The sequence below is a fragment of the Lasioglossum baleicum genome, chromosome 5, assembly GCF_051020765.1.
Source record: "Lasioglossum baleicum chromosome 5, iyLasBale1, whole genome shotgun sequence".
NCBI lineage: Eukaryota > Metazoa > Arthropoda > Insecta > Hymenoptera > Halictidae > Lasioglossum > Lasioglossum baleicum.
In genome coordinates, this window is record NC_134933.1 from 5,531,930 (window position 1) to 5,556,014 (window position 24,085).

General features: G+C 38.6%; 1 protein-coding gene across 2 annotated transcripts; it reads right to left on the reverse strand.

Moving 5' to 3' along the window:
* Window positions 1-10: 10 nt before the first annotated feature.
* Window positions 11-23,681, reverse strand: LOC143208559 (globin-1). 2 transcript variants are annotated; one of them, XM_076423024.1, is made up of 4 exons: window positions 23,192-23,681; window positions 16,669-17,496; window positions 7,263-7,494; window positions 11-6,460 (listed from the first exon to the last, which is right to left on the reverse strand). In XM_076423024.1, the coding sequence occupies exons 2-4, from the start codon at window positions 16,827-16,829 to the stop codon at window positions 6,290-6,292; spliced, it is 564 nt and encodes a 187-aa protein (XP_076279139.1). In that variant the 5' UTR covers window positions 16,830-17,496; window positions 23,192-23,681; the 3' UTR covers window positions 11-6,289. The 2 variants fall into 2 exon arrangements, with proteins under 2 accessions (XP_076279139.1, XP_076279137.1); XM_076423022.1 differs by having other exon boundaries at window positions 16,669-17,499.
* Between the last annotated feature and the right edge of the window lie 404 nt (window positions 23,682-24,085).

The following is a 24,085-nucleotide window of genomic DNA, read 5'->3' on the forward strand; positions in this document are numbered from 1 at the left end:
AAAAACGCTCTTGTAATCGTTCTATATGTATACATATATATTTCTCTTCTTAATATATACATATACATATATGCATACATATTTTCGAATTTTATATTCCATCGGATATAATAATACATTTGGCCTGTGTAGAACAAACAGACAGATAATGCAACGTTCGCATAATTGTAAAGTATACTATAAATTAATGTATACAATATACACATAGATTTCTCGTGTGCTTTTTTGTGTTTTCTGGTGGAAACTTTCGATTAAATAGGTATCTTCTTTTTTTTTGCGCGAAAGGAAGGTACGACACGTTTTTGTGCATTTTGTTCTCGCTTATACGAAACTCTTTTCCGTCTTCATCTTCTTCTTCTTTTGTTTCTTCTTCTTTATGGCTAAGGTCTGTCTCACACAAGACGGTTACGGTAAGAATTCTTTTACTCTGTAAATTCGTGCCCGAAGCAAACGATCTATGAAGGAGATCAACGAAAGCCTTCCGACAATGCTCGGTGTCCCAAGAGTCTTGTAAAAATCAAAACGTGAATTGAAAACGATGTAGGCACTCGATCTTCCTTTACATGTAATTTCAGCTTCGCGTCGCCACGGAGGTGTATTAATGTATAAAAATTTCATAGTGATTTAGGAGGGAGATGTTTTTCAGTTCGGAAGAAAAACGTTTCCGAGGAGGTTTCCAACTACTGTGTGTGCCGAGCAAATGGTTCCTTACCATACACATCCAATGTGCCGTGTGCACGGTTCTCGCGGACTTTTTCGAAATCTTGTAAAAATCCACGGTCGTTCTGTATAACAACGATTTCATACAGGTTTTGTTAATACTCAGTTCATGCAACATTTATCGCAGCGCCATCGTGATTCGTTATTCAATCGAAATTCCGATTATACACTGTCACATTTCCAATTCTACCTCAAAGGAACATTATGGTAAAGAATTCATACAAAACACATTTCCTTTTTAAACAAATCTACAGTTTCTTTCTTCTAGGTAAATCAAAATCGTACAAAGCTTAAATTTCTTCGCCTATTCGTCTTTTATGTTTCTATCGAGTTGGCCAACAAATAATACCCACGATTTCCAATAAGAAATAATTGCAAATAGTTCCGAAAGCTAGATTTGAATATCTCCATCATTTTGACAATTTTTCGCATGGTACGACATGAAATATTTCCAATTAGATTGAAAATTTCTATCACGAAACATTCACGGTTTCATCGTCGTGCAGTTACGTCCAAATCAATGAAAATACTGAACCAATTCAATTAAGTGAAATGAGATTTTTTAAAATTCTACATTAACATCTCAGTTCTTGTTTCGAAAAGAGCAGAGTCGATTTCTCGTGGAAAATTCAGACATTATTTATTGGTTAACCCACTATTATCTTAATAGGTACAAATTACATTAACATTTTTATAACGCTCCAGAGTGTTGCTATTTTAATAATACTTCGCAGGAACGTTATATATACAAGCGATACAAAACATATTTCCTTTTTCAAACAACTGTACAGTTTCTTTTCTTCCCGATCAAATAAAGCTTTTTCGTCTTTTATGTTTCTACTAACTGCTTCTTCGTCTTAACATGTACGGATAACATTAATTAACAAACAGAATCCTATCAAGACGATTGAATTACTGAAATTGTTCTCAATTTAACCGAACTGCGAAGGCGCTGTATTTTTACCTAACTCGTCGATCGATCTTACTTCTGGTTATGAAGAGTCTGTTCACATTGTACACGATTCTAAATTCGTCGTTGATCGTCTACGGTCGATCACTGATGTCTAGGAGTTTGGCGAGCTTCATACAAACGCGATCATATTAAAAATATGAGAGATTTCCTCTAGATGCTTCGTCGACCACTTTCCTGTTTGCCAATCGCTATGCCACTACAAATGGTCTACAAGTTTGCGGTATGACGACCGTGTATAATGCGACAGATACATATTCATTTTCTCCCTTATCATTGAACACGTACTTTCCCTCTGAGGTAAAAGTTCTCGTCGTTCCCTGCTCGTTAATTATGGACGAACAGCTTTCGTCTCACAATGAACCCTGTTATGCGTTATAATAGTGTCCTTACACTTTTAATCGGAAAAGTAGGCCTGTCTGATTCATCGGTACTATTGCTAGTATAGTTTTGCGAAGGTGTCCCAACATTTACAACGCAACTATAAATAAATGCATGAATCAACAATTAAAATAAATAGAATAGATACAATATACATATTAAATTTCTATTGAAGATCATTTCTTCTACATCAATTAGAGACACCTCGTTCAATAGTTTAATAAAGGACATATTACAGTGTACGACTATCATAATAGACTGCGGATCTTTATACAAAATGAAAATTGTTTGCATTAGTTACTCATTTTTTCCATAAATGCATAAAATCCGCAGTCTAATCGTAATCTGCAGAAACGTGTACCAAATGATACGTGATCGTAATTAGTTCTTTCATTTGTATTTTGCGGGGCTGAACACGTGATTGTGCGAGTCCATTGTGATCGTCTACAGGCAGAGTTTGCGATTTTTGACAGCAGCGATTCGACATCCTCGTCGCCAAGCAAACTGATTAAAATTACCTCAGAGAGAAACGAAGGTAGATACATATGTCGAGGAAGATACAGAGACAAAGGGGTTCTACGTTGTAAGAACCGCCTAGGAAATTGACATTGCGCAAAGGGATACACCCTAACGATCGCATATTTTCTTTCTTAGTTACGAGTAAAAATCTATTATATGTATAATCATCTCCTGACGGTCAAAGACGACGTGCGTTCCTAACACAATTTTTGATTATACACTATACAAATCACGATCGTAAAGTATCTCTCCTGATGATCTCTGCGAACGCGATGCGTTTATCACTTTGGTACTCGGAGATCTCGCGGAAATCATATTCGGGGAATCTGACACGATCTTCTTCGGAAAACTGTAGAAAACTGTCGGTTAATTGCTCTGGCGACTTCAATGGCTTCAGCAACAGCTCGTAAAAATGATAATCTCGAGGTTCGCTCGAAAATCCGCGACATTGCTCGCCGAAATCCACACGACAATATATTTATCGATGGTAGTATAATAATAAGAAAAACAATGACATTTTATTATTCCCTTAAGGAGTTACGATTCTCTTAAACTACGTTGCGCGTTACGCTTTTATTGCACACTGGTCGCATACATTCCTATTTACAGCATCCACTGCTATATACATTTTTACTTCATGTGAGCCTACTTATTTCTAAACTTAAACTATATTTCTTCTTCTCCTTCATCCTTCCTCTTCAATAGACTCTCTGAACATGATTGTGTACCCAGAAGATGCAACAGCTCTTCTCCACGCACGTTATTTATGTCTTAAGGTTGGTATAATTCTCTTCTTTATTATTTAATTTCTTCACTTACGTCACTTCTTTCTTGCTCATTTTTCTTCGTCATTCTTACACTCTTCTTCCCCAGTAATGCCGTGAAATCCTTACTAATTGATTATTTTCTGTAATTTTACGTGCTTTCTGTATCTCGATACATTTTTTGGTTCGAAGCTAACAATCAACGCTTCAAAATCAACGTTGAAAGAAGGTTTCGGAAGAGATCTCGTCCCTATACCGCCAGAAATAATAGTGATCGAAGCCATTGGCCTTTTGTGTACACAAAACCGATGAGTTCTAGCTTTCATCTATGTTTTCATTGTCTGAACAGCGTTTCGAATCTCGGCGATTCCATCATTTTGCTATTGGTCCGACTGGGATTCGTTTCCATCGAAATGGAGATCATTCGCCGAAGAAATCGATGTGTCCTTTATTAATAATCTTGCCCGTGCACATGCCTTTGCATCCTGCCACGTTTGTAAGCGGCCTAATGGGTTCTGTACTTTGTGAGAATACAGGTTATCGATTTCTTTGTCGGGTGCCACAGCACTTTCCAATATTGCACCCTTGCAACCGACTTTGAAACGCCTGGCGACACACGAATTAACGTCGATCGCGAGTATGGTCGTGGCCGATGCTGCTGCACTCGCACTGCAGATTTTGTTTCTGGACCCCCGATCGGACACCCTGGAATGTCTCGTAAACGTACAAAGTTTAGTATGAAAGTTGTTTAGTATGGAGGGGAACATTGTGTGTTGTAAACAACTCCTTTTTTGTGAACGTGTATGGTACCGTGTAGGAACTTTCAATTGTTCTAAATGTGCGGTAAGAAAAATTCAATGGGTCTTATACGGGACAGTGCAATCTGAACGTGAACGTTTGAAATCACATTTACGTGTAATGGATATATGCAAATGATATCGATAGATCCTAGAATGGTAACTGGAAACAGCAAGTAGTTCTTGAGAGTCTATTTGTGTACAGTTTTTTATTAGATAAACTTAGCAAAATTCTGTCAATCTGTTACATCCCTGATTTCCAAGTGTACTTCATTATCGTAAAGTAACAAAACCTGTAATTTTCTGTGTCCTCTCGTTATAAAGTAGATCTCGCACACGCTTACGTTTACGACCTAAGCCTAACGAAAAACTTTGGTTAATTTTCTCTTACTTATTCTTACGGATTCGACAGCGTCGCAGTGCGAATGATTAACGTGAATTATAAACAACGTTACGAGGAAAGTATCGTAATATAATTATAGTAAATAATTTGTTGGCAGTTGTTTGAAACAATTCACAGTATCCACACATTGTGATTATATTGTTTGGACTTCACAATCGGTATTACGGTAAAGGAAACAGCAAATCAAGTGTTGCTTCTGTTGAATCGTCTCGCGATGTATCTGTGGTAAACATTTCTCGTTCGGAGAAAATTCTTTGGAAGGTGATGCAAGATCATGGTGACCGATAGACGTGAGTGAGTTTACAAAGAAGTTTATCGACGAATATACAGTATTCGCTAGAAAATCTCTAACTCTCTGCCTTCAAGAATCTCGAATTTATGGTAACCCCTTACTTGCACTCTCAACCTTGGATAGAATTACATACAGCGTTCGATACTTCGAAAAGATATCACATTAAATGGTAAAGTAACATGCTCTGGAACATTGGGTCGGCCAAACAGTTCAGTTTCTTTAAAATTTCATTAAAACAGAGGAACCAGCTGAAATTTACTTTCTTGCGACCATTTGACCGACCTGACACAATTGTTCTTCGGTAAAAATTAAATTATCTTACACATGGTATATTAACAATAGATGTCTATGTAAATCAATCGTTTCAGAATAAACTTGTTCATCGTCTGGAAATAGCTTTACTCCGAAATCTTTCGGTTTCACTAAGTTCTATCGTTTTCTTGAAATAAACTCTTAAACGCACTGGAAATATACGTCCAGCACTACAACCAATTCAAGTCCTGCTAAAGCAAACGTTTATACAATAATAACAATACGACTAGAGTCGAAAGAACAGTAGAATCGCACTAAAGAAGTTCTTTGGTTACACAGGGGTAGCAATAGAATATTCTAAATTGTAACGAACAAATGGAACAAGGCTTAAACAATCCAAACAACAAACGCGCGACTTCACACGGCGTTATTTAACAAATTCCATGTTTTAACAACGACTTAAAATTATCCAGTATCGCGTTTAACCTCGTTTTCACCAAGATAATCTTCCCAGTTTGTTCGCGAGAGTGTTATCAAAATATAATCGCGAACGATCGAAAGCAGCCGGATGCGTCGATTCACATCGCTTCGAAGTCTCAGGAACTTATCCGACTGGTCGTCTCTCTTGATTTGCTATCGTAATGGGGCCAGGATCGCTATAAAAAATTTCTCTTTTGATCTGAAATTGTTCCCCGCCTCCGAAATTAGTCGACAAATCCGGACGGAATGATTAGAGATTTTTCGAAGGAATACTGTACTCGGATGGCCGCACTATCAATCGTCTTTGACCGTCAACAGAGTTCACGACTCGCCCCGTCATCGTCATTTTTCCCTGCATGATTTCACACGATCGAGACCTGCTCGAAGGGAAATCATCTCAAATCTAATCGGCGACGACGCGTCGTTTTGAACCTCTGTAAAAAAGAACGTTATTCGACGTGAATACATTATATAATTCGTCTTTCTCTTGATCTGTAAGATCGTTCCGTGGTTTGCACAGAAACGAGGATACGTTTTTCTTTTTTGTGTTTTTTCTTTAATGAACGAACGACCGCGCGATAGAACGATCGACGTCTCCCCTGTGGGATCGATCGCTTCCCACTCGAGAATTGGATTAGGATTCTTTGATCGGGATCCGTCTCGATCGAGCGTTTAAAGTTTGTGGGATTTGGTTCCTTATGTCCGAGACGACTAGGATTTGGTGCTGTCAGTTTGTGCTTTCTCCTTCTGGGCCTTGTTGAAGCCGTCGATCAGAGTCTCGATTATGAATTTGATTGTTAGTTTGTAGATGTTCTCCACGTTCTCCGAGTATCGATCCTCCAACGTCCGCTCCACCGCCTCCAGGAACGGCTTTTCGATTTTCTGGAAGGGAAATCTGTGTGTAAATATGCGACTCACGATTTCACGTTCCTGGAAAATCATAGTTTACTCGCTGTATCCCTGTGTCAATATTTTGTGTTCTTTATATCAACGGGACTTTGAGGAACACGGCAAAGATTAAACATTTTGGGGACGAGCGGACTACTTTAAGAAATATAAAACATTAAAAAGATTAAATGCTTTCGAAAATTATCGATGCACACCCTGTTTTCTAAAATGAACGAGAACTGTATTTATTTCATTGATTCCACGAATATTCACTGTCTAGTGAGCTTATAGTCCACAATAAGAGGCAGAAATGTTTTATTTCTGCGAGAATGAGACGAGACGAGGTTTTCCGATCTGTCCCTTTGAAGGGACAGTCCAGCTCCACTAACGGCAGAATGTGTTATTCCTCCGTCTGGAGCCGTCTATATGCATCGGGTCACAAAAGGGTTCTAAAGATGACATTTAAAAGGCGAAAATGCGAGTGACAAAAATGAACGGATCTTTTGTGCCGGCGCGGACAAAAAAGCGTTTACGTGGAAGTCAAAGAAGGAGGGAGAGAATTTTATCCAGAACGTCTCTGAGCCGGGAGTGCTTGGAGCTATGGTACTTTAGTTTGGTAACAAAGAGTAAATTGTTTCTTGAGCACCGATTGTGAGGCGACTTTCTAAAGAGGGAAGTAATTCGGAACACGGACAAGCGCGGCCAGAAAAATTAAATGGGATTGAATAATGAATTTTTCTCTCTCTGAGAGAGAGAGAGAGAGAGAGAGAGAGAGAGAGAAAAAGAGAGAGCTTACCCAAAAATATTGCGGATTGAAGCCAGGGATTTTTGTGTGCGTGGCACCGACTTGGTGGAGACAAGTGAGGAAAGCGTCCATGTCGTCGAGCCCTTTGATACCTTCGTCGAGGGCCGACATCACTTTCTCAGCGTGCTGCGCCAATTCCATGCTATTGGTTTGTTGCTCCTTCGTTTTCAACTCGCGGAATTGCGTAAACATGTTTAACAGTTCTTCGTTCTCCTCGAACAGCCTGCAAATAACCAAAATCGTCAAACGTCGATCCGCTACGTTCTAAACCGTAGTATTCTAACTCTCGTATATTTTTCAGGGAGGAAATTCAACCATTTTCTATCGTTAGACAATGTAACATCATTAATTGTTCTCAGTGTTATGAATAGATTTTAGATTTTATGTATTTAAGACTGGTGAAAGAAGAAATCAATTTCTAGTACCTTGTAATTGATGCAAACAATTTTAATTGAGCATTAAGATTCGTTTCTTGTTACAAGTGTACCAAAATTGTACATTAATAAGAATTACCGGTTCGTGTTGAATAGATTTCGGTCGAAGCGAGAATAAGTTTAATATTAAATGCGTTGCGTCAAACGGCGAGGGGGTTGATGAATTAATTAAGCTCCGCGAAGAAAACTGAAGAGAAGATTACACTGCCTGAGGAGCTGATTGAGCTTCTTTCGAGGGTTGAGTGGGATAAGAGGACCCGACTATGTTTTGCGAAGCAATGATAATCGTTCCCTGCTTTAGAAACAGGAGTTTTAGCTTGAAACCTAATATGAAGCATCTCATGAAAACCACTCTGAACGTGTCGACATTTTATAACATCGAATACTCTAGAATCTAGAACTTCAAACAGAAAATTTCCGTAAGTGAAAATGCATACAAACAAGTTTCTCACTGTGAGTTTATTTACAATCTAATTTACAATCTAATTACTCAATGTTGTCTATTGATTGAACACTCAGTATACATACAGTAATGTTAAATAGAATTTTATACTATTGAACAGTGGTGCACGACTCTTTTGATTTCTGAATAAAACGAAAGTATAGCTGCAGGAACGAGTGAATAGGATAGCTTAGAGCCAGTTAATCGAAGTTTGTATTGATTCTCAGAGCGTTCCCCATGTTTGGCCACTTTCCTCCGGAGTTGGTAGAAAAATGAGAGACACTGGTGTGCAGTATTTGTCTCTATCAGTCTCGCTGGTCGCGTGCAACTACTTGGCAAAGTAGGTACCAAATTAGTTGGCCGGTCAAGGATTCTGAGGGGTAAATTCCATCATACTATCTCTCACCTTTGCGCTCTGCTTCTACTCGCCTCCGCTCGACCTTATTGTTTGCCTTAAAACGAGTAAAAAAAGAAACAGAAGCGTAAGGCTGAGAGCTCCTTTTGAAAGAGACACTCTGCGGATCGGGCCTTCTTTCCCGCACTCGGTGCTCCCGTGTTCACTTTGCTATCGTGGAAGATGAAAATGGGAAAATGTGTCACGGATACTAAAGGTACCGAGTGTTTCCAAAAAGAGTCTAATCCAATTCCGAACCGACGAGTGACAGAATGAGCGTGAAAACGCGAGATAGTAGGCTGGTGCTGAAACAACGACCGAATTCTTTTAACTCTCGGTAAACATCAATCTGATTTTTCATTTTCGTTATTTGCTTTATTAGGATTATCAGTTAGACAAAGGATAAGCGTTGTTTAAACTCTACTTTTGTTTTTATAATTGATTTATTACCACTACTCAGTTTTGTTTGCAGTCTCCTCGTCTCCCAGACAAGCTTCCCGTAATTTCAGTGCTAAAGCGACATCGAGTGCGAGGGGTTGAAGAAGTATGATGATCGCAGCTATATTGCAGAAGGGGAAGTAATTTGTGACGTCACTCACAGTTGGGGAAGTGGCTCCAAGCGGCCAACTAATTAGGCGCCTACTTTAATGTGGCGAGGAAGAAGTGTGCCGGCCTTGTAGATATCTGCTCAATTATCTCTCGCTTGATTGCATTTAGTATTCAAAGATTATCTGACGAAACAAAACGCTCGCAACACGCTTCATACTTACGTGTCGCTATTTTTGCGAGCACACAACCGAAGACATAAATAATCGCATGTAATCACGAACAACAATTCGAAAGTCACGTTTAAGTCACGCTTGATCGGGCAGCGTGAAAATTGAAACGTTAATTGTAAACAGATTTTTCCGAGAGCAGATGCAATCAAGTCTAACTCTAATCGGGATTTCAATCTTGTTGTAATGCGCCAGCAGTTTGGGCTCTCGTTCCTCGTTTACGCGTTATTCGCTGACAGAGTTAAACTCGTCTAATTGTTTTACGAATTGTTGTTATTCGAGAAGGGGTTTTCCAGTTTATAAATAACGATTATTTCGTACGAGTAATTTTTAAAGTGTTCGGAACTTTTAGAGGCTTTTTTTAACGCTTTAAGGCGGGAAACGAAATTTTAGATTTACGAGACCTTCGTCGTAAGCACATCATGAACGTGGTTGGCGACTCGTGCAGCCGACCATGTAACGATTGATTTTGCGCTCCAAATCACGGATTTATCGTCTGCGATATCTAATAACGCCTTCGGAGAAAAATACTACTATTCCGACATATTTATTTCAGTTAGAAATCGTGAAACACGTGTTTATTTCACTATCGTATTTTTGTTAAATAATCTGTGATTTTTAGTGTGGTAACAGGATTCACGCTTAAGGATGTTCTGGAGGTATATGTATAAAAACGCAACAAAATTTTTGAAAATTTGACAAGATATAATCCTTACTAAATTAATGCAATTACCAAAGTTTGGGTTCGATTCACTGCACCGTTTAAGAATTATAGCAACTTAAAGTTTGCATATTTTAACACGTCTTCTTATGGAGAATTCATAAAATTCCACTTCAATGCCTATTTAAACCTTGAAAAAACGCAACTAGAAACTCCAGTTTTTTTTGTATATATATAATAGTAAAAATGATGTAATTAATTATGTTCAAAATTTATTAGGATTCACTAAACAGTTACAGAGCAAAAAATTATAAACTGTTACAAAACGTCAAATTTATCGTGTTGTCCTTCTCACTAGCATGGAAACGCGACAACTGTGTAGACCACTGAACATAGCTAAAATCAGAGGGTACAATTATTCGCAAAAGTCACTTACAATTTTTTATAATATGGAGACAATTTGATTAAAAATAAATATAACATAAAATTCACTAATTAAACGAAAGCTTTTTAAATTAATCTATTTTTTAAAAGCAAAATATACTCATGAATGGCTTTCATTGCCAATATATTGATGGATTTCGAATTTCTTGTACTTTTGTCTCCCATTGTACCTCCAGAACATACTTAAAATTGTGATTGCATTTGTGATTGAACTCTTTCTTTTGTAAGTCCCCATTTTTCAATTTCTTGATGTTCTAGCGAATTCGAAGGATACGTTGCAGTTTATTCGGCCCACCCTGTGTGCATCCGATGCAACGACGCCGCAAGGAGACCCGAAAAGGCTGTGAGAGGTACCTACCCATGGCCTTCTTGGTCTCTTCACCGAATAGCAAGTGGAGAATACGTGCATAGGACAGAACGATGCACCACCAGCTAGTAGCAAGTGTTTGACCCACATTTCTATCAACAATCGTTCGTACATGAAAGGTCAACCGAATCTTCAAAAATAGCAATTCGGATCCAGACAGTGTCGTAAAAACCAATAACAACACAATTAAAAGCACAAAATATCATTAAACATTGTTAACTGCCCATATTCAAGCAACGAATTCATTTGTTGTCCATTGAGCTGACACTTAAAATCTATGAAACACAAGAAAATTGAAAGAACTCGTCTACTAACAATATTTGTGTTGTATATTTACCACGAGGAGAAATATTTTATCAAACTACGATATTGAAATGGGAATTTGCTTAAATATCCAGAGTATAGCAATATAATCATCCAGTTTGCGTTTGATAAATTTCTGTGGAAATAAATATGCGTTCAGTAGAGGAAATTGAATGCGTGTATCAATATTAAATAAATTACTTCGATTTCATCAAATATTTGCGGCTGTCAGGTCGGTTATCAATACGTTAAAATGCAGCCTCGAAATTCAGCACTGCGTGGTCTGATTCGCAAAGTCATGAGAAAAATACAGTAGGGGGATGGCTATGAGAGACGAAGAAACGAGATGATAGGCTGATGTTCACGTCGACTCGTCCAGGAACAACCCTGAGCGTACTATTTCTGCGTTCGGCCACGCGAATACTCTGAAAATGCCAATACGAGGAAGCCCATTGTTCAGCAATGGGCGGGAGCGAAAATGAAAAACAAGGAACGCGTGCGTTTCACGCGGAACTTTCGTAGCTCGAACGTTCGTGAACGATAATAAATTACACGGGGTATCAGGTGTTAAATGTCCGTATCATCACGCTTCAATCACCCTGTCGTAAAGGCATAATTGACACGTTGATAGCAGAAATTAAAAATCTTTTGCACATTGGGGTTATAGTACAAAAGATTATCACTTTGTAATTTTGACGGAACCATAATCGGTAGGTAGGATGAACTTGAGATTAACACACGTTCTATTTAATGGTCCAGTGCGAAAGAACAGAAAACGCAACGACCCTAACGAGAATCGCATGCTGGTAGCGGCGTTTGCTATAGCCCTAAGTGAGCTCGAGTCCTCCTCATCTGAAATTGCGAAGTGGGTCGGCGCAAGATGTAAAAAGTTCTTCGCGGTCACGGAAGCATACGTTGCCTGTTCTCTGCACAGGGTGCACAACTATGAGCAAGGAGGAAATCTGATTTAGAACGCTAAAAAATAAGGTGACTTTTCCAATTTTTCCTAAGCCAACTATTTTACTAGTTATAGTTAGACTGCGGATTTTATGCATTTATGACAAAAATGGGTATGTACAATTTAAAACAGTCGACCTATCAAAAGGATTTTAGGCCACCAGTGTATAAGTTTCACGTTAATGAGATAATTAAAAGAAGAAAGAAATGTTTATTTGGCTCTTGTGTCTTTCAATCGATGCAAGCATTTTTTATTTTGCATAAAGATCCGCAGTATTTAATTTTTGCCAGAAACAAAAAAAAACGAATTATATTTTTTATCATGAGCACAGAAGTTAATGCGATGATAATATCATGATTTATATAGAAATTTTCGTCGTTTCGTTACAAAATTATTTGACTGATTTTTTAATACATGTGATAAGTTCACCCGCACTAATTAGCGTAAGGACACACGTACAGATTTTCCAAAATTCGTAGCGACTCGTCGGCACTGCTCGGAGATCTTTCTATAGTTAGTTGCCAGCTCGGATAGGGTCGAGTGAGAGCAGTTTTCTGACCACGGTAAATTATTTCAGGGCATCCCTTTGTTAACTTATCCTATACGCTCTAGTTACGTTCAGAGTGCATCAATACAGGAATCCAATGATTCAGTTGCAAGTGGATAGATAAAGATAGAAAATAAAGGGAGAGCGACCTCAACGCATATAGAAGAAGGGATGCATGGTCTAAAACAACTCTGGATAATGGAATCTGGAAAACAGAATTGCGAACCAACCTCGAAATTGGAGATTTACGTATGCGGCCAATCGATAATGTTTTCTTGGAGATCTCTTGAGGACATACAATGTTAAGTATACATATTTAGTAATTTAAATAAAAAAGAGCGAAATAATTCAAAGATTTACTGTGTTTAATTCTTTTCTAGAACATACTGTCTAAGATAAAATGATACTAACTTCGAAGATTACTATCATCATGGCCAATGAAAATAATATTTTTCCAAGAACCCCAATACGTTTTGTCAAAATCGCCTTGTACGAGTCGAATATGCTCCCCTGTCAGTGAAACTGACGCTCTATCGATTTGAACATAGTATCATTGTCTCGCAGCACCGCAAACAAGATTTTGGCACAGCTTTGCCACGACATAGTGCTCGGAAAGAATATTTGCAGACTCGCAGCAGAATCAACAAACTCCACATTTTTGGTACTCCGACATTGTAACTGTATCGACAAATTCATCGATGTGTTATACGTCGACCTTCGGATGACCTTTCGACGACCTACGATATCGACTATGCTCCATTATTACAACTAAAAAGCTGCAAAGCACGCATATTAGCCTTTCGCGACACTTTGTTTAGTCATCTAAAGGTTAGCATGTTTTCATGATATTTCGTCGAGAAAAATGGCAGTGTTGTTGTCGACGGATCTGCCGACACTGTCCTGTTAATATCAAGAGAAAAGGTAACAGTTTTGAAAAGGTACAGTGTACCGTTTCTTGTACAGCGCAGTCGAAGCTGCAGAAATCGATTTATTACGGAATTCTGTTGTGAAGAAAAATCGGATGTAGAAGCAACTCTCGGTTATTGTTAAAACAGACGGGCTGACCCATTCCAGTAGAACCAGGCTGCATTGTGAGCACTGCAAGACAAGTTCTGTCACCGCGCGTTATTTCATGCAGGCTCGAAAACTTTCTACCGAGCGCCACATTGATTGAACGACAACGTCGAACACCGAGTATACGTGGAGTCTAATATTAGATGAAATGTTGATGGATATTTGGGTCTAACCCTTACTATATTATTATTGATTTTATAGACGAATGCATGAGTGCACAGTGGTCAGGTGTACAAAGTTATGTTGCCGCAAATATACGGGGTGGGATGTGTGAATGGAGTTTCCGAAATCAAACAATTTCAGTATCATTCTCTTGAGTCATGATAATCTCAGCTGGGACATCGTTCGCGGAATGTTTTGTAGACGTCGTCGAAAAGAAAGAACGATTCAAGTTTGAACCTTTAAAAATTCTGTAGGCAACAGCCTCGATCGTCGATATTTTCTTTCGACTCGATTTTTCTACCTGCAACTTCGGGGGGCTATTTTCACCCCGTGAACATGAAAACAGGCGGCTATAAAAAAATACATGTCGAATATTTTTCGATGCTCCACTTAGTTGGGTGCGAAGTTTCATAACAAGTGATGCATACGAGTGACGTCCATTGTCAGCACCGTCGTATACTGCTGGCAATTTTGTTACATCGTAAACTGAATATCTAATGTTTTAGAAAATAACCAGGAAGGACAGGCAGTGCTAAAAAGAACTATACTGCAGAGTAGATGATTTAAGGGTTGATATAGCAAGCTAAATTATGACAAAATTAAACGTGACGTTCTGTGTGCTTCATTGAAAAATGAATAATAGTGCTTCCTTAATTAATAACAATTATTAAAGTTTGATTTTCTTTTATCATAGGAAATCACTCTATCTTTCTCCCACCTGTTGCTGAACAGTCTGTATTGATTTTTTAATCTATTTCGGCTCTAAACTGTTACGGAATATTTTTTACTGCCGTGAAGTAGTATTACCGTCAAATTAACGTATTTAACATTTCTCCCCTGCATACATATGCTTCACATTTCCCTAAACATTGTTTACAAGCTGCGCTCATTATTATTTAGCTTACAAAATATTTGCAATCCTTATCAGTAAATAATTTTGACCTATTGTTGTCTATTTTTTAATTATAGTTTTTCAACCACTAAGCGGAGTACATCCTTTCGATTATATCAGACGTTCTTGAGGTCTGCCAACAATCGTCTTCCCTAAGTATAATACCTAAAACTGTTCTCTAGCGAACTTACATAAGTACGTCAATTACGCTCGGTTATTATACGCCAATATCTAGAAACCTATTGTTCCACTACGAACAAAGGAGAGCCGACAGATAAAGAGGAACGGCGTGTATCTGACAGACAAAAATTGGGGATAGATTCTAGTATCTGCCAACAGATAAAAAAAGAAGTAGGCACTGAAAGTGACAGTCCAGGTTAATTATCGTCGCGCGGCTCTGTGCTGTAAAGTTTATCGATAATGTTATCGCGCATCCAACCGTTATATTTAGAATAAAATGTCATAAAATAAGAGAGACAACCTTAAAAATCATCCACAATGTGTTTCCACTAGAATTATTCCACTGACAACAACAGACTTCGCATACGTTGCTGTACAAATCGCCACAGATACAAAAATGTATCAAGCTTCCAAACGTTTTTCTAATAAAATTAAAGAAATAGACACATAATTCATAAAACATATTGCTACAGATTTCAAGCTCGTCTTTAAAAAATTAGGAAGCAGGCAGCTAAATGAGGAGGAAAAGGCTGCAACGACCTAAATTGCACAAATGCAGCGCATGCAAACGAAGACAAAAATCGAAGGACGCAAGACTACTTCTGCGCCGGACGTTAATGATGTCCTTGAAGATTCCAAACGACCGCCTAATCGTGTGATATCATTCGCCGAGGGTGAACCGTACACAAGACATTGCAGTAATCAAGACAGAATCAAACGAAGAAAATTCTTTCTGACGAGACAAAATTTTGAAAACAATTTGAAATTTGCGTTGTAATCTCCAAGTAAACATGAGCTAAGTCTACAATAACGAGTAACCAATAACACTGTCCAACACCGTGCTACAACTACTGTTGGGTGGTTCTTGTAGAGTTTTTCGCGCTGATTCCGAATCTGTTCTTAATTTTTCTCCTATACGCACAGTTTTTGAGGAACATGGCTTTGAAAAAAAACATATTTTTCAACTTGAAACAAATATTGTGATGTTATTATAAAAGATATTGAATGTTTAAACATGTTTAAACAATCATAATGTATTAATATTGGATATCACTGTATTCAGGAAAGTCTACAGAATCTTTTGCTGCAAAGAACAATTCAATATCTTTTATAATAACATCACAATATTTGTTTAAAGTTGAAAAATATGTTTTTTTTCAAAGCCATGTTCCTCAAAAAACTGTGCGTATAGGAGAAAAATTAAGGACAGATTCGGAATCAGCGCAAAAAACTCTATAAGAAGGGCCCAACAGTAATTAGGGAACATAAAAAAAGTTGAAATTTGTTGGACAGTGTAATTGATAAAAGTGAGAAAGTAAAGTGATAACCCAATGAATCAGCTCCTATCGGTGCCATTATCAGTGTGACAGCTCACAACCGAAATCTGTATTTGCTATGACTGATGAAGGCCGGATTCAAAAGTGTTCATTTTATAGATAGAAACGATGGAACTTTCGCTGTACAGTTCTCCTGTAGACCTATCATTGGAGTATCTCCCACGGAAATATGATATTTGAAGTTTCTACTATGCGTTAGCGATTTGGGACCAGAGTGTGACATTTAAATACGACAACAGTAATTTTTTGGGAAGAAATCCAGAAAAATATGATAGCCCGAGCAGCTTTGTTGTCGGCCAGACAGCTGACGATAATTAAAATTCGAGGACACAAGTTTCCAGGCAAGTTTGTTAACAAGACCGTGCGCGAAACGCAGAAAGTTTTGAAAACTGTGTCTCCGCAGAGGAGCTTATCGTCGTTACGAACCTTATGAGCATGTAGACACCAGTCTGCTCCAGTGCCCTGGATACGGCTTTCCAGCTGGCCATAACCGTAAATTTCTGTTTCGCCGTGAGCGGAAGCCGTGGATCCGTGGGAGTTTGGTTCTGCGACTTCGCGGTCGCCAATTTGCTAAGCTCGCAGCCCATGTTGCAGCGGCTCGAACCTTCTCTTCGCGGAAATAAAGAACCACCGACACACTCGCCACAGCTCCCCGTGGAGCCGAGCAATTACCACGCTTTCCGGACCTAATCCAAACCCGGTCTCCCCAATTGAGCCTCATTAATCTCCGACGCGCATCAAAGATAAATCGTCACCTGACGGGAACTAATTCGATCGAAAAACGCCCGGGCGAGTTTAATCAAGCAATGGCGGCGCACGATCACTGCTTCCGAACGAAACCACCGGGTCACTGCTGTTCAATCGTCTCGCAAAACTGTTCCCTCGATATTTTTCCTTTAAAACAGAGTTGAAACTTTCCTATCGACTGTCTCTCTCTCCCTCTCTCTCTCTCTCTCGAATACGGAAACAGCGTCTTTGATCGCTAATCAGCAACATTCACCGGCGTCATCGAGCTGCTCGACAGTGCTTCGTCGATTAGTCCTGTAATCGTCAAAGCTTTCACACGAATACTTCCGGCTCGCCCATTCTATGGTATCTTCTTGCGCTTTGTTCATTTACATCATTCCTCGGGACTTGAGCAGCGAAGAATTGATGTCCGTCATGTCCACCGGGCTTTCAGATGACGATGACTCGTGTTACAGGTCCATTGCGAACTTTGTTGACTTCCTAGCGTTGTTTTCCCCGGGAATGATGCTGCTGAAAGAATGAGGAAGATTGCTACTTAGAACATTCAGTTTTTCGTGGAGGGTGAAACAGTGGACAAGGTAATGGCGGATTGTGGTTGCTTCTGACTCGTAGTGCATAATTTTAGCGAATGGAGTTGCTGCAATTTTGAATTCTTAAAATTGCGAACAAATAATTCAATCTTGGAAGATTATTTAAAAAATCATAATCTGAATAAGGTTGAACTGACCTCAGAATTTTTGTTTTTCAAGAACATTGTCATGATATCTCTAGCTTTTTGTGGATTCGAAAAGTGCTTATAGTGTTAAGGGTTAATATGTTCGCATAATTATGCAAGAAATTCTCAAGAGAGGTAACTTTCTTCGATCGAACGGTGTACAATATAAAAGCTGTGATCAAGGTTTTACAAACATTTGTATCCACACAATGGCGCTATCTATAGCACGGAATGCGTACGTCCACACACATAGTGTATCCTATTTTAGTGCACGTGTCCGAGTATTTTTGTATGCTTTGAAAATATACAAGGATTCCTATAATGCCACCTGCGTGATTTTCAAGAAGAAATGGGGAAGACCAACGACTAATCCAAATATATAACAATCGTGCTCAAACAATCATGATGCATCGGGGTTGCTAGAGCTATCGACACCGATAGCAATTCTATAGTGGCACAGTCTTATATGTAACTACTTTCCAATGCAATAGCGAAAATCAGTGTACAGAAAATGTTTTTAATGTCATGACTAGACAGCGGATCTTTATGCATTTATAGGAAAATGGAGTAGATGAAATTCGAAACCGTTGGGAAATTTTACAAATTGAAGATGTCATTATATGATTTTTCCTCTAGTAAAATTATTAAGGGAAGAAATAACATTCAATTTATTTTCTATTTCTTGCAATCGATCCAGACAATTTTTATTTTGCATGGAGATTCGCAATCTAGTCATGACGAACCCTCGTGTACCATTATGGAATTATTTGTTTACACATGTGCAATTAATATTAATTTACTAATGCTTCCAGCGCAAAGGTTCGATCATTTGTTACTTGATTTACAAAGCAATTTTGCAAACTACTAAAATAATTCCGACGTTTCGATCTTTATTCAGATCATCTTCAGGGGTTACTAGAATTGCGTCTGTGAAGAATTATTTTATTGAGAATGTTTTGAAATTTAGGAATGCATGATACAAAATTAGTTGTAATTTACGTTATTAAGAAAATTGCTCACTAGCTTTGTGATGAAAATTCTTTGCGCCGAAAGCATTAGTAATTTAATTAATTACGATCGATACAAGGATATAATCATGTGCGATTATATTAAAAATGAGTAACATAAATTCGATCGAATCCTTGGGGTGAATTGTGTTCCATAATGACTGACCTTTAATGACCTCGAACGACCTTTAATCACGGGTCATTGTACGCGTCTCGAAGCACGCCGTTAGAGAGTGATTAAAAAGAAACGATTTTTTGTACGCGTTTCACGTGTTCACGTACGAAAAGCTCTAGACAGCAGATCATGTCCCACTTAGCATAAAGCAAGTTTGGTCTGATGCACTTTTTCTATCACCGACAGCAGCCCAGTTATTCAAGTGGCCTGTTTTAAGTGCCTCACCCTGTATAACCGTAGCTTCGAGCGACGTATTCTGGAGCTAACGATATATTTTAAGACATTAATCGATGCAGCTCGTCATTCCCTATAAAAAAGTATTAAGCTATCTATGCCAAGAAGTAATTAATCTAGAAGATATTTTAATTCCGATATCGATTGACTCGCTGCATTCAGCCTGAAGGACGTACTTTTGAATATCAACTCTTAAAAGGTGAACGTTGCACTGCTGCAATTGCACTGCAATATTTGTATTAAAATGCCACCCGAACTTCTAACTTTCTCGCATACGTTGCTTTTACTTTGTACGGGTAATTGCCTCGAAATTCTTCGAGAAGAAAAACCAAGATGGTCACGTCAAATTTAGGTAAAAATTTCCATCAAGAAAATACTTATTTTTTGTCGAGTGTATAATTTTGATGTAATGAGTTTCGTTTTTTTCTACTAATTAGTGATGTTATTAGAGTAAAAATAAGTCAACAGGTCTGAATTACCGACAGTGTGCAAAGGACCTATTGCAATAGGTCAAAAATTTAATTTTGACCTAAATTTAGGTCAAAATTCAAGTAAAAATTTTCATCAAGAAAATACTTATTTTTTGTTATGTGTATAATTTTGATGTAATGAGTTTCGTTTTTTCTACTAATTACTGATGTTATTAGAGTAAAAATAAGTCAACAGGTCTGAATTACCGACAGTGTGCGAAAGGACCTATTGCAATAGCGTACTCTACCAAATGCAACGGCGAACTACACGGAACTGCATCGAAAAAGTGCATGTCCAAGTTTTTGTCGTCAGTTTTTCAATTAGAAAGTTGCCATTTTTTCAATTAGTGCCAATCTAGAAAAAATCAATTATTTAAACTAGAATATTCTGAAATCTCTTTTTCATTCTAATAAAAAACATATCCAGAATTTATGGATTAAGTTTTGATAACACAAGAGTGAAAACAATTTTCTTTGAGAACATCCATGCAAGTTTGTGTTGACCTTTAGTATGTATTTGCCTCGTGAGATGCAGAAAATATTTTTACGACGTCCCCCGATTTCCCTCATGTAAAAGTGAAAACACAAACTCGATCAAAGTATACATTCAAGTGGCAGGAAACTGTGAGCTAATGGAAAGAATTGCGTAAACAATGCAACATTACAATGATGGGATGGGATGAAATGTACAAATCGACAAATCTCTCTGGGAAGCAATAATAAACACACTTGCATAATTTTATTGAAAGAAAACGGAGAGAACTCCGAGTACACAAACAAACCAGTAAAACTGTACAGAGCAATTAAAACGGAACATGAAAAGAATGTAAAGCAATAAATCAGAATAATATATATGAAATAGAATTATTATATTCAGTTTTAATTGCAATACCAAAACACTGCTAAAAGCGTGTAAAATAAATAGTCAAAGTGTTACAGCGTTAATTAAAAGCAGCGTATTAAACAAATGACAAAAACATAGACGCGGCGAGCGAAAAATAAAATAAAAAAGTAGGTTTTAACTTGTCGAGTCACCGGATCGCGTGTAAATGTGCGAGCGAGATCGACGTCCAGAAAATTAATTTGACCATTTTTACGCAGACTACGAAATCGTAGACTGTAGAGATGGTAGCTATAAAAATAATTCTTAAACCAAATCAAAGATTATTGCTAGTCGTATTCGATCAGTGTGACGGTGAACGTGTTAATAAAATGGAGCGTCGAGTGACAGGACCGCAAGTCAATTTATATAGAGATGACTATGATATATTAAATCAACTTGGGTAGCTGAAGAAGATAGCCTGGATGCATCAGCAGCCATCGTGGCTGTCCACCCTACTTTGAGCGCCCAAACATGATCAGTCTGGTGGGGTTGACAGCTATTACGACTGTTGATGGTGTACCATCCTTCAAAAAACGAGTTATATCTTACAGCGATAAGAAAAGACCACACCGTAGATTAAACACGATCTAAATGAGACATCTTTTTAACGATCTTAAACGATTATAACTTCTAGACTCTCTCCGACGAGTTCTTACAAACTTCCACATTATTAATTACATTTAGCGATGTATCAAAAAGCACTCGTCTAATTTTTCGTACTCCTTTTCGTTTTTCTATAAATTTGTGTTTCATAATCGACCAAACATTCTCTAACATATTTTTATCAGTCAAATGATATTTGTTTTCTGTCATGCATTCTTTGCAGATGTAACTACAAGTATTTGCTTCCAGTTTGATTAAATCGGTGTAAGATCATATTACTATTATAAATAGACAGCGGGTTTTATGCATTTTTGACAACAATGAGTAGGTGCAATTTGAAACGGCAATAATTATTTTCGACCTATTAAACATATTACGAAAGAAGATACATTTCTATTTCACTCCAGCTTGTTACAATTCAGGTGGAAATTTTTTATTTTCCATAAAGATCCGCTGTCTAATTATAAATCTACTTTCTATGCATGCTACAATCTTTACAAGTATGTTTATTTTAGCAGACATAAAGGTACACTTTGTGGAAGAGGAGGTATGTCATCTGAACCACCGTTTGCGAGCAAAATGAGACGTCTCAAGGATTCTCCGATTTTGCGACATCAACCGTTTGGAAGACGTGCTTAGCATGCTCGAGGGATATTATCTGACATCCCGAACGTCCGGAACACATATCCTACTTCACAGAATTAAAGGATCACTAAATCTTGACCGACAAATGGTTGATCTTTGAACTGCTGTAACTTTATAAGCGACAATCGTACGAAAGTCTACATGGGTTCATTTTAAAGGACAAAGCTTCTACTTTTATATCCCAGTATTGAATTTTGTAGAAGAATATCACCACAATCCTGATCATGACTGTTGCTACAAAACAATGTTAAAACTTACGACTTCAAACAATTCCACAAGGTTTAAAAAAAATTTTTCGAGATTCGTTTTAAAATTATCTTGTAGAGGCAAGTCTTCTCTTTATAACGATTTTAAATGGACTGTCATATCATAGCTTTTTAGAATGTTACAGCATTTCAAAGAATGACAATTTTTCGGTCACATCAATTTAGTGACCCTTTAATTTCGTGGAGTAGTGTAGAGAACACGTCCTTGTTGTTTGAGTTGAACACGTGCAGCCAGTGACCTACATCACCTCAACACTAACAGCAACACTGTCATTTGAAATAACACGTATCATCTAATTTGATCTCCTCACAATACCTACTCTCGAGTATTAAATATGAAAAAAAGTATGCTGAATTCTTACGACAGTGCAATAAACCTTGTGCATTTTAGGGCACAAAAGTAAACTAATCGTAAGAAAGGAGATCACGATTTATAAAAATTGCCGGAAATTCAAACTTCAAAGATAAATGCCGATCTTCCGTTCGAAAGTTTCAGCTCTCACGGCTCTAATAACTACTACTATAGAACGTAAATCCACAAAGCAAACAGATTCAGAGTATCGAAAATCCGTTTATGCCCATTAACGGCAAGGAAACTCGACGCACCATTAGATCCAGCTTTCCGCACGCTATATTCCATCGTCCATCGAATGCGTTTGGAAACAAGAATAAGAACTAGAGAGCCTCGATAACCAATAAACGCATGGAAATAACCGAATCAATAGCTGAAACATACTGTTTTTAGACTAGCCGCAAACTAGCGGAAAAGAGAAAAAAGAAACGGGTCGAAGGATGTAACGCATTGCGAAGGTGACAGAAGATGTATATTTTAAGAGGATATAATGTATAACATAACACTGCTACATAATATATTCGACATCGATATCGGTGTGCCCGGTATAAATAGTATTACTACACAATCATCGATCGGTGTACGATGAAAAATTTACGAAAGGAACAGGGGAGGCCTACCGTAGAAAATTGCGAGACACAGAATATGCTTGGGAACATGTGGGGAATAATGAGTGTGGTTTTGGGACGACCTGTCCACCGTTCCATCTGTTTTCGTTTGATAGAAAGAGAGAGAGAGAGAGAGAGAGAGAGAGAGAGAGAGAGAGAGAGAGAGGGGTGGTGAGAGAGAAAAGGAAGTAGAGAGAAAAGAGAGAGAGAGAGAGAGATGGAGGGCTAAAGCTGGGAGAATCACCTGGTGCATCAAGCCGCGATTTCTGTTGACTTGATGGTTCGCGAATCGCCTAACAAATCGATCCGCACACGATTAACAAACTTCGGCCACGTTTCTCTGTTCCCGGATCCCGGCTGTCGAGGAGCTGGTAGCACCGTGGACCTCGCACATCATCTCGGACCAAGGAAAACGGCCGAGGACACCTTTGTTGCCGCGCACATATCCTCGGGCATACACATCCGCTTGTTCCACGACGACGATCCTCCGCGTGTTTTCGCGAAACTGTTCTGCGAGTCGCCGCGATCCGTCGCGAATAAACCGTTCTCATCCGCGACCACGATCCGTTCCCGTGGACCAGCCAGGATTTTCGGACGCGATCGACCACGCTCTCTCCCTTTGGTCCTCTCTCTCTCTCTGTTTTCTATCTTTAGAACGTCTCCCGGGGATCTGGATTGTTCGCGAGGGTGGTACGCACGGCCGTGTTGCCCTCAGCCCAGACAAGCCGAGACTGAGGCACCCGTAACAAGTGCTCAGGACGAGCACGCACATGCGCAACCACGCTCACCCCCTTGTCTTTTCGGGGGCTTTCCTTCGAACTACCCTACAACCCTCCTCGATACAACCTGCGCCCGATTAATCGAGCGTTTTGCATTTTCTTTTCGGCGTACCAGCACGCCGACCTCGGCGAAATCGTCGGAGGACCCCACGACTATTCTCCTTTGATTTTATGGAGAAGGTCGTGTTATTCCACAGGGTGCATTTGCTGAGAATTGGAGAGTCGCGGGATTTTCTTTCAGTGGTGTTTCTCCTCAAGATGTCATCTGTGTTTTTTTAAAACAGAAACCTGCATATTTTACTTCTCCAGGTCATCGCCGACGTTGGGTCCGGATAAGTTGTGACTAAACGTAACTTTGT

What these genes read in the sequence shown, in the direction of transcription:
- LOC143208559 (XM_076423024.1), bottom strand. Translation starts at nt 16,829, where the DNA reads ATGGGCTGCGAGCTTAGCAAATTGGCGACCGCGAAGTCGCAGAACCAA. An exon ending in GGTGTCTACATGCTCATAAG is followed by an intron (nt 7,495 to 16,668) that starts GTTCGTAACGAC and finishes GGTTATTTGCAG; the next exon opens with GCTGTTCGAGGAGAACGAAG. An exon ending in TCAATCCGCAATATTTTTGG is followed by an intron (nt 6,461 to 7,262) that starts GTAAGCTCTCTC and finishes TTTCCCTTCCAG; the next exon opens with AAAATCGAAAAGCCGTTCCT.